The sequence below is a fragment of the Perca flavescens genome, chromosome 5 (genome assembly GCF_004354835.1).
Source record: "Perca flavescens isolate YP-PL-M2 chromosome 5, PFLA_1.0, whole genome shotgun sequence".
NCBI classification, from domain to species: domain Eukaryota; kingdom Metazoa; phylum Chordata; class Actinopteri; order Perciformes; family Percidae; genus Perca; species Perca flavescens.
In genome coordinates, this window is record NC_041335.1 from 19737072 (window position 1) to 19748668 (window position 11597).

The following is an 11597-nucleotide window of genomic DNA, read 5'->3' on the forward strand; positions in this document are numbered from 1 at the left end:
GATGCAGAGTACCTCTCCATGGTGGTCTGCTGCTTGTAGTGTTTAGTAAGGCGCTGATGCAGAGTACCTCTCCATGGTGGTCTGCTGCTTGTAGTGTTTAGTAAGGCGCTGATGCAGAGTACCTCTCCATGGTGGTCTGCTGCTTGTAGTGTTTAGTAAGGTGTTGATGCAGAGTACCTCTCCATGGTGGTCTGCTGCTTGTAGTGTTTAGTAAGGTGCTGATGCAGAGTACCTCTCCATGGTGGTCTGCTGCTTGTAGTGTTTAGTAAGGTGCTGATGCAGAGTACCTCTCCATGGTGGTCTGCTGCTTGTAGTGTTTAGTAAGGTGCTGATGCAGAGTACCTCTCCATGGTGGTCTGCTGCTTGTAGTGTTTAGTAAGGTGCTGATGCAGAGTACCTCTCCATGGTGGTCTGCTGCTTGTATTGTTTAGTAAGGCGCTGATGCAGAGTACCTCTCCATGGTGGTCTGCTGCTTGTAGTGTTTAGTAAGGTGCTGATGCAGAGTACCTCTCCATGGTGGTCTGCTGCTTGTATTGTTTAGTAAGGCGCTGATGCAGAGTACCTCTCCATGGTGGTCTGCTGCTTGTAGTGTTTAGTAAGGCGCTGATGCAGAGTACCTCTCCATGGTGGTCTGCTGCTTGTAGTGTTTAGTAAGGTGTTGATGCAGAGTACCTCTCCATGGTGGTCTGCTGCTTGTAGTGTTTAGTAAGGTGCTGATGCAGAGTACCTCTCCATGGTGGTCTGCTGCTTGTAGTGTTTAGTAAGGTGCTGATGCAGAGTACCTCTCCATGGTGGTCTGCTGCTTGTAGTGTTTAGTAAGGTGCTGATGCAGAGTACCTCTCCATGGTGGTCTGCTGCTTGTAGTGTTTAGTAAGGTGCTGATGCAAACCCTATGGATGGGGCAGTTGTCAAATCACTGTTGGTTTGCCCCCCTTTTTACACCTAGTTACATGGGAACTATAGGGAATGCAGGCTGTTATCTCAAGCAATGTTGGTTTCCCCCTGTCAGTGTTTTTCCAAAGGTTGTGGAAGAATTAGGTGCACGTATTTGGCGGGAGGTTTACGGGTCCTCCCTCAAGCAAAATGTGATTTTTTATCAAGGTCAACATTTTTGTTTCAAATCACTTGTGACCATTATTATTACCATGTCTGTGTCTGAAACATTAGAAAAGCTTGAGCATATAATAAATAAATAAATAACACTCCAAAAGTTTAAAGACGACTACAAAACAATAGATACATCCATTTGGCGTAGGTGCTGTGACTAAGTTTTATATTTAGTAGTAAAAATCCTGCTTGTTAAACATAATTACAGGGAATGTTATCTAAATCTTAGATCACAGCCCTATTTTCGTTGCAATTTCAAACTGTAGCGGGCTGACCTAGACTGTAGGTCAATAAAGGGAAACATGGGAATGACAGCAATATAGTTGTAACATGATGTGTTCTACCCCTACTAAGCAGTAAGTCTTGGTTTTCCTCACTGTGTCTTTCCTGTTTCCTGCAGATGTTGAGCAGCTGTTGGTGGTTAAAGAAGAGGTTCCCCCTGAGCAGCAGGAGTGTAGCTCCAGTGTGGACCAGCAGGAGCCAGAGCCCCCACACATTAAAGAGGAACAGGAGGAACTGTGGAGCAGTCAGGAGGGAGAGCAGCTTCAAGGGCTGGAGGAGGCTGATATCACCAAGTTCCCATTCACTCCTGTCCCTGTGAAGAGTGAAGATGATGAAGAGGAAGCTCAGTCCTCACAGCTTCATCAGAGACAAACTCAACACATGGAAACAGAAGCTGATGGAGAGGACTGTGGAGGACCAGAACCAGCCAGGAACTCACATCCACTTTTACAACCAGAGACTGAAGACCAGACTGGAGACCCTTCTGAACCTGAGACTGATGACAGTGCTGATTGGAAGGAGACCAGAGAACCTCAGTCAGCTTTAAACTCTCTGAAACATGATTCAAGACGTAAGAAAACATTCAGCTGCTCAGAGTGTGGGAAAAGATTTGGCTTCAAGCAAAGTCTGAATAGACACATGAGAACTCATACAGGAGAAAACCCTTTCAGCTGCCCATTCTGTACGAAATCTTTTACACAGAGAGGAAATTTAAAATATCACATTAAACAACACACAGGAGAGAAACCTTTCAGCTGCCCATTCTGTACGAAATCTTTTACACAGAGAGGAAATTTAAAATATCACATTAATCAACACACAGGAGAGAAGCCTTTCAGCTGCTCACTTTGTGATAAAAGATTTGTCCAGAACGTACATCTGAAGAGACACATGATGACCCACACAGGAGAGAGAGAGTTCAGCTGCTCAGTCTGTAAGAAAACTTTTACACATAGTTGGAGTTTACGGCCACACATGAGAATCCACACAGGAGAAAAACCTTTCAGCTGCTCAGTCTGCAAGAAATCTTTTACACAGAGTGCACATTTACGTTCACACATGGCAGTCCACACAGGAGAGAAAAGATTCAGCTGCAGTGTTTGTAACAAAAGATTTTCCTGGCATTTTGAAGTCAAAACACATAAATGCGTTGGTCCGATGGAAACAGAAGCTGATGGAGAGGACTGTGGAGGACCAGAACCAGCCAGGAACTCACATCCACTTTTACAACCAGAGACTGAAGACCAGACTGGAGACTCTTCTGATCCGGAGACTGATGACTTTTGGTGTAACGGACCATAGTTGATCTGTGGTCCGTACGTATCAACTCTCACGGTTCGGCATGCATGTGAGCCGCAGATCACTGCAAAGTTTAACAATAATAATAATAATGTAAAATACCTTTTTACTGTTGCTGTTACAGTAAAGTAAGCTGGTAAATCTCCATGGAGGGTTGCCATGAAAAGATACAGGCAACTACATTTTCTGTTCACATGAACGGCGCATGTAAAAATCCGGCGCTAATATGGCACTTGCGCTGCTCTCTGATGCCCCGAAACAGACGTTGGAGGCAACAGAAGCATCGCAGCAGGTCACACTAGTTAAAGGGGGGATAGAATGCAAAACCGATTTTACCCAACTAAATGTTGCCTTTACTGGTAAACTGGCAAACCTTGTGATGCATTCAAAGTTATTATAAAATACTCTTTTCTCCTCTGTTTTTTGTCTTCTAACAGCGATTTGCTGGTGAAAGAAGTTATTGATATTACATTTTGACTAAATCATTTAAATTCCACCCATTTTTTTTGTGCTGATTTGAAAACGTACGCGATCCGTGACTCAAAACTGATCCGAGCCGGGAGTTTTGTGATCTGTTGAACCCCTATTGATGACAGCGCTGATAGGAAGGAGACCAGAGAACCTCCGTCAGCTTTGAACTCTCTGAAACACGATTCAATTCAAGATGTAAGAAAACATTCAGCTGCTCTGAGTGTGGGAAAAGAAGACACATGATTACTCACACAGGGGAGAAAACCTTTCACAATGTAATAGTAGTGTAACTATTTCTGATAACATTTCTAATGTTGTCAACTGTTAACCATTTTCAGGTGTCACGTTACCAGAAAGTTCATGTTTTTTTTTTTTTTTTTTTTAGTGAGTGACGAGATGATGTTTGGTCAGCGTTAGTCTCAAAGAAAACTAAAACTTAGCCGCCAAGATGGAAACATTTTAGAATTTCAAGCCGGCGAATGAAGTGAGCTGAAAAAGACGAGGCAAAGTGTAAACACCGAACCAAGCAGTTATAACCAAAGATACTAAACTGTCTCTGTTATAACTTCACTGCAGGTCCTGGCTTAGAAGCGCTTTACCGCCACCGTGTGGCCTGGAGTGTCTCACCTCTCTCACTCGAGAGCGGCTGAGAAAAAGTGCCACCTAGTGGTAAAATTTGGTTACACCGGTTAGGCTTGATATCAAACTGGTTTGTAAAATGTTACACATGGAACTGGAACTTTTAATTTGGAAAAATAAAGTGCGGAAAACATACTCTTTTGTCAATGTCAATTATATTTGTATAGCACCTTTCATAACACGTAAACCAAAGTGCTTTACATTACATTTATGCAGCTTTTATTTACATTACAGCATTTAAACTAAGTTTTGTCTTACAGGTTGAAAAAAAGTGAGCGTCATGCAGCAACAACAGTTAGAGAAAAGATTGCGGTTTGGTGAAACTCTTGTTTTCTCCTTAACTTCTTCAGGACATGAACACCTGTTTCCTGGGTGAAACTCTTGTTTTCTCCTTAACTTCTTCAGGACATGAACACCTGTTTCCTGGGTGAAAGTCTTGTTTTCTCCTTAACTTCTTCCAGGACATGAACACCTGTTTCCTGGGTGAAAGTCTTGTGTTTTCTCCTTAACTTCTTCAGGACATGAACACCTGTTTCCTGGGTGAAAGTCTTGTTTTCTCCTTAACTTCTTCCAGGACATGAACACCTGTTTCCTGGGTGAAAGTCTTGTGTTTTCTCCTTAACTTCTTCCAGGACATGAACACCTGTTTCCTGGGTGAAAGTCTTGTGTTTTCTCCTTAACTTCTTCCAGGACATGAACACCTGTTTCCTGGGTGAACGTCTTGTGTTTTCTCCTTAACTTCTTCCAGGACATGAACACCTGTTTCCTGGGTGAAAGTCTTGTGTTTTCTCCTTAACTTCTTCCAGGACACGAACACCTGTTTCCTGGGTGAAAGTCTTGTGTTTTCTCCTTAACTTCTTCCAGGACATGAACACCTGTTTCCTGGGAGAAAGTCTTGTGTTTTCTTCTTAACTTCTTCCAGGACACGAACACCTGTTTCCTGGGTAAAAGTCTTGTGTTTTCTCCTTAACTTCTTCCATGGACACGAACACCTGTTTCCTGGGTGAAAGTCTTGTGTTTTCTCCTTAACTTCTTCCAGGACACGAACACCTGTTTCCTGGGTGAAAGTCTTGTGTTTTCTCCTTAACTTCTTCAGGACATGAACACCTGTTTCCTGGGTGAAAGTCTTGTGTTTTCTCCTTAACTTCTTCCAGGACATGAACACCTGTTTCCTGGGTGAAAGTCTTGTGTTTTCTTCTTAACTTCTTCCAGGACATGAACACCTGTTTCCTGGGAGAAAGTCTTGTGTTTTCTTCTTAACTTCTTCAGGACATGAACACCTGTTTCCTGGGTGAAAGTCTTGTGTTTTCTCCTTAACTTCTTCCAGGACATGAACACCTGTTTCCTGGGTGAAAGTCTTGTGTTTTCTCCTTAACTTCTTCCAGGACATGAACACCTGTTTCCTGGGTGAAAGTCTTGTGTTTTCTCCTTAACTTCTTCCAGGACATGAACACCTGTTTCCTGGGTGAAAGTCTTGTGTTTTCTCCTTAACTTCTTCCAGGACATGAACACCTGTTTCCTGGGTGAAAGTCTTGTGTTTTCTCCTTAACTTCTTCCAGGACACGAACACCTGTTTCCTGGGTGAAAGTCTTGTGTTTTCTCCTTAACTTCTTCCAGGACATGAACACCTGTTTCCTGGGAGAAAGTCTTGTGTTTTCTTCTTAACTTCTTCCAGGACACGAACACCTGTTTCCTGGGTAAAAGTCTTGTGTTTTCTCCTTAACTTCTTCCATGGACACGAACACCTGTTTCCTGGGTGAAAGTCTTGTGTTTTCTCCTTAACTTCTTCCAGGACACGAACACCTGTTTCCTGGGTGAAAGTCTTGTGTTTTCTCCTTAACTTCTTCCAGGACACGAACACCTGTTTCCTGGGTGAAAGTCTTGTTTTCTCCTTAACTTCTTCCAGGACATGAACACCTGTTTCCTGGGTGAAAGTCTTGTGTTTTCTCCTTAACTTCTTCAGGACATGAACACCTGTTTCCTGGGTGAAAGTCTTGTGTTTTCTCCTTAACTTCTTCCAGGACATGAACACCTGTTTCCTGGGAGAAAGTCTTGTGTTTTCTCCTTAACTTCTTCAGGACATGAACACCTGTTTCCTGGGTGAAAGTCTTGTGTTTTCTCCTTAACTTCTTCAGGACATGAACACCTGTTTCCTGGGTGAAAGTCTTCTGTTTTCTCCTTAACTTCTTCCAGGACACGAACCCCTGTTTCCTGGGTGAAAGTCTTGTGTTTTCTCCTTAACTTCTTCCAGGACATGAACACCTGTTTCCTGGGTGAAAGTCTTGTGTTTTCCCCTTAACTTCTTCAGGACATGAACACCTGTTTCCTGGGTGAAAGTCTTGTGTTTTCTCCTTAACTTCTTCCAGGACACGAACACCTGTTTCCTGGGTGAAAGTCTTGTGTTTTCTCCTTAACTTCTTCAGGACATGAACACCTGTTTCCTGGGTGAAAGTCTTGTGTTTTCTCCTTAACTTCTTCAGGACATGAACACCTGTTTCCTGGGTGAAAGTCTTGTGTTTTCTCCTTAACTTCTTCCAGGACATGAACACCTGTTTCCTGGGTGAAAGTCTTGTGTTTTCTTCTTAACTTCTTCCAGGACATGAACACCTGTTTCCTGGGAGAAAGTCTTGTGTTTTCTTCTTAACTTCTTCAGGACATGAACACCTGTTTCCTGGGAGAAAGTCTTGTGTTTTCTCCTTAACTTCTTCAGGACATGAACACCTGTTTCCTGGGTGAAAGTCTTGTGTTTTCTCCTTAACTTCTTCAGGACATGAACACCTGTTTCCTGGGTGAAAGTCTTGTGTTTTCTCCTTAACTTCTTTCAGGACATGAACACCTGTTTCCTGGGTGAAAGTCTTGTGTTTTCTTCTTAACTTCTTCCAGGACATGAACACCTGTTTCCTGGGTGAAAGTCTTGTTTTCCCCTTAACTTCTTCAGGACATGAACACCTGTTTCCTGGGTGAAAGTCTTGTGTTTTCTCCTTAACTTCTTCAGGACATGAACACCTGTTTCCTGGGTGAAAGTCTTGTGTTTTCTCCTTAACTTCTTCCAGGACATGAACACCTGTTTCCTGGGTGAAAGAAAGTCTTGTGTTTTTTCTCCTTAACTTCTTCAGGACATGAACACCTGTTTCCTGGGTGAAAGTCTTGTGTTTTCTTCTTAACTTCTTCCAGGACATGAACACCTGTTTCCTGGGTGAAAGTCTTGTGTTTTCTCCTTAACTTCTTCCAGGACATGAACACCTGTTTCCTGGGTGAAAGTCTTGTGTTTTCTTCTTAACTTCTTCCAGGACATGAACACCTGTTTCCTGGGTGAAAGTCTTGTGTTTTCTCCTTAACTTCTTCAGGACACGAACACCTGTTTCCTGGGTGAAAGTCTTGTGTTTTCTCCTTAACTTCTTCCAGGACATGAACTCTGCTGCCCCTCTTGAAAGCCCTGTGTTTTAGGAGCCAAACAACATAACGTTTACAGAGCTTTACTTTTTCAGACATATATGTACGAATGCTTCATGAGAACAGGCTGATTTAATTTCTTCTGAACTGAACGGTTAGAGGTGCTTTAAAAACTATGGAAAAGTTTAGAAATGTTGTCCTTGAAAATGTGAAATGCGTGGGACACAGACACACACACTCCTGCAGGTTCTGAGAGGAGTCACTTTGCTGAGAAGTTTAAAAAACTTTGGTGAAATGTTGCTTCATGAGGTCATAAATAAAAACTTATCATCGGGAGGACGAGGCTGGTGTTGATACACCGAGAGAGCGGAGGAGGGAGGGACAGGCAAGATAATAAAGGAAAAAAAGAGAAAGCAAAGAAAGAAGGAACAAAAGAAATGTGCTTTAAGTAACAGGTTTGGATTTAAAATGTGTCTCCTTGTTTTGTCTCTGTTCCAGTGAAAGCTCGCGTCTGATTGGTCGGCGTGAAACAAACGAGACTCTGAGGGAAGTTTAATGAACTTTCTGTTTTTTTTGGCAGCGAGTCGTCCTCCCTCGGCAGCAGCTTTTCATCTCTCCTCCGGCTGAAGAGGCCTCGAGGGTCTCTAGTGTTTGTGAGCAGAAACCTGCAGCTCCAACGGCAGGTCGGTGAAAAACACAGACTCGCTGTCTGCGTTCACATCTGCGTAATATTCCGGTTCATGCTCTTATTTTGAAAGAACCCTATATTCAGACTAAGCCGTTTTCATGGCTAATGAAGGAGAATATTCCACTGATATTCCCGTTTGCGTGCAGCTGTGCAAAACAGGATTTTGTCTGAATATTTTTTGGGAAAATTTATTTTCTTTCTAATAGATGTTTGGAGAAAAAGTGAAATATTTAGAGTTTCAGAGGTGGTGGACGTGTTGGACCTCTATGTGGCGCTGTCAGTTTGTCGTTTTCTTTTCTCAGGGCGAAGTGATCCATAGCGGTGGTATGTGGTTATTAAATCACAGCTACTTGTTTTTTTATAAACAGACATTTTCAGTATTTGGAAACCAGTGAAGTGACTGTTTCCTGATGTACAGTTACTGTATATACAATATATAAAGTATGTATATAACATATTGGCACAGTCTGTCTGATGTGACATGAACATGCACATTTAGCCTTCTGACAATGTTCACATGAGTCTCACACACACACACACACAGACAGACACACAACACAGACACAAATTCAACACAGGCAAACACACAAACACACAAACACACACACAGACACACATAAAGACAACACACACACGCTCTCTGACCCCTGCAGACTCTCACGGCGTCCCGAGCTGCGTTCAGCTGCGTTCAGGAACATTAAGTTAAATATAGAAGCCATGAGAACACCACGACTTTCCCAGCGTGCTCTGGAGCAAGGCAGCGATGCCCCGAGGACTCCGGCTAATCAGCTGGGAGATGCATGATGGGAAGGGTTTCGGTGGGGGACAGTTTGACCCCAGCTGGGTTTAAATTTAGTTTCAGATGCCGAGATCAAACCTGAGCTCAGAGACATTTTTTATATTATAACTCCAAAACATTGGGTAACCAATCAGTCAGTTATAACTGTGGCTGAAGATGAGAATAATTCACGTATGTATTGTGATACATACGTGATTCCCCAGAATTTATATATTTTTTATTCATGTATTTTACCGATGATTGAGCTAAATGTGTTCTGTTGCTACGGTAATGTCGACTACATCATGTCCGTTTCCAGTGAAACAGAAAGCAGAAAAAAAGCAGAAAATCCATTATTATATCCGTTATGTTCTTCTTTACAAAGTAAATGAACGTCAAAGAAATGTCTCCGGATATATTGGTTGATTCTTAGCAAAAAAAAATATGTGCTCATTCATGTGTAATTACTTCCACCAACTAATCAAAGTATTCTGCCATTGAGAATCATTCAGAATACATACGAGCGAGTCGCTCGAATGACTGACGCCATGTAGCGCCGAGAATTAAAACGACAACGCGACCGGCAAAGCAACAAGACCGAAGTTAATATTGAGGTGGCTAGAACAGCTGCGTGGAAACGATGGAGATACTAAGAGATCATTTCAGGTTTGGCCACCGTAGGAGTTCGGAATGGGGAGGGGCTAGAAAGTAATATTCAGTTGGTTGTCATATACAATTTCACCGCCAGATGGGAGAAATTCTTAAACAATGGATTTTTTTAAAGAAGGAAAAGAAAATCCCAATTCTTCTAGAATCACAAGAAATTAAAATCACAACACACATCCATCCATCCATCCATCCATCCATCTTCGTCCGCTTATCCGGTGTCGGGTCGCGGGGGGAGCAGCTCCAGCAGGGGACCCCAAACTTCCCTTTCCCGAGCCACATCAACCAGCTCCGACTGGGGGATCCCGAGGCGTTCCCAGGTCAGGTTGGAGATATAATCCCTCCACCTAGTCCTGGGTCTTCCCCGAGGCCTCCTCCCAGCTGGACCTCCCTCCACCTAGTCCTGGGAGGCCTCCTCCCAGCTGGACCTCCCTCCACCTAGTCCTGGGTCTTCCCGAGGCCTCCTCCCAGCTGGACCTCCCTCCACCTAGTCCTGGGTCTTCCCGAGGCCTCCTCCCAGCTGGACCTCCCTCCACCTAGTCCTGGGTCTTCCCGAGGCCTCCTCCCAGCTGGACGTGCCTGGAACACCTCCCTAGGGGGCGCCCAGGGGCATCCTTACCAGATGCCCGAACCACCTCAACTGGCTCCTTTCGACGCAAAGGAGCAGCGGCTCTACTCCGAGCTCCTCACGGATGACTGAGCTTCTCACCCTATCTCTAAGGGAGACGCCAGCCACCCTCCTGAGGAAACCCATTTCGGCCTCTTGTACCCTGGACCTCGTTCTTTCGGTCCTGACCCAGCCTTCATGACCATAGGTGAGGGTAGGAATGAAAACTGACCGGTAGATCGAGAGCTTTGCCTTCTGGCTCAGCTCTCTTTTCGTCACAACGGTGCGATAAATTGAATGTAATACCGCACCCGCTGCGCCGATTCTCCGACCAATCTCCCGCTCCATTGTCCCCTCACTCGCGAACAAAACCCCAAGGTACTTGAACTCCTTCACTTGGGGTAAGGACTCATTCCCTACCTGGAGAAGGCATTCCATCAGTTTCCTGCTGACGCACACACAACACACATCCAATCAGGACGAAAAGCCCATTGTCCCGGCCTGAGGAAATACAGTTTTTAAGTATAGCGCGTTGAAAAAAAAAAAAAAAAAAGGCAAAATAAGTGAACAAAAATATCCCCCAAAAAAGTGTCAAAAGCTTTGGGGGGAAAAAGCGAAAAGAAATAACGAAATAAAACGTGACAAAAACGTCACCGGCAATACTCAACACTCGACACATCGAATCGCAGCGAGTGAAAATCACGACAAATATCCTATCGGCGCACATCTGGAAAGAATGGAATCGGGACAAAAGCATATCGTCCCAGCGCTGATTTGATGTATGACGTGTGTGCGTATAACGTTATAATGTGCAGACGCGTAACCCGATCTTGTTCTGGTTAAGTAAGTAATTGTACTTTTTTTATTCCCATCTTGTAAATATGTTAAATATTTGTTCTTGTACTCTGTACTATTATTATTTCATGTATATTCTGTGTGTCTGATATTTTGCTGCTGTAACACTGGAATTTCCCATCTATCTATCTATCTATCTATCTATCTATCTATCCCGTTTTTAAAAAGGTTTCTGTATCAGAAATGTTTTATTTCAACCAAATTGTCAAAACCAAACAACGTGGATGGTTCCCTACAACGCTCTTAACAAGTAAAATAAATGATCAGTTCACTACTTTCTTTGAATTTGGGTGTTTTATTCAATTTAATAACATTTTGGGAAAGAAATGACAGAAGAACGTTGAAAAAAGTTCCGGGAAAAAGCGTCAGAAACGCAGCGAAAAACATCAATAAAGCGCCAAAAAACAATCAAAAAAAGACATCGCAAAAACTGACAACAAAAACATGAAAAAAGAAAAGAAAAGTGGGACAAAAAGGCCGGGAAAAGTGTCAAATGTCGAAAAACAACAACTAAAATTTTGACTCCAGAAAAAAAAAGAAAAGTTGCACGGTTGACAGGAAGACATTAGAGGATGGATACCTGACCCGAACACTTTTGCGTCGCCATATGCACGCCGATTCCCCCCCTAATACTGTATCTGAAGTCTCTTTTATATAGACCTTAGTGGTCCCCTAATACTGTATCTGAAGTCTCTTTTATATAGACCTTAGTGGTCCCCTAATACTGTATCTGAAGTCTCTTTTATATAGACCTTAGTGGTCCCCTAATACTGTATCTGAAGTCTCTTTTATATAGACCTTAGTGGTCCCCT

General features: G+C 43.2%; 1 protein-coding gene across 1 annotated transcript; it reads left to right on the plus strand.

The window, feature by feature from the left end:
• Positions 1-1905: 1905 nt before the first annotated feature.
• Positions 1906-3809, plus strand: LOC114556230 (gastrula zinc finger protein XlCGF7.1-like; the record flags this gene model as incomplete). Its single annotated transcript, XM_028579139.1, has 2 exons — positions 1906-2542; positions 3736-3809. Coding segments are annotated over 2 exons (711 nt in total), but the record flags the coding sequence as incomplete, so codon positions are not given.
• Between the last annotated feature and the right edge of the window lie 7788 nt (positions 3810-11597).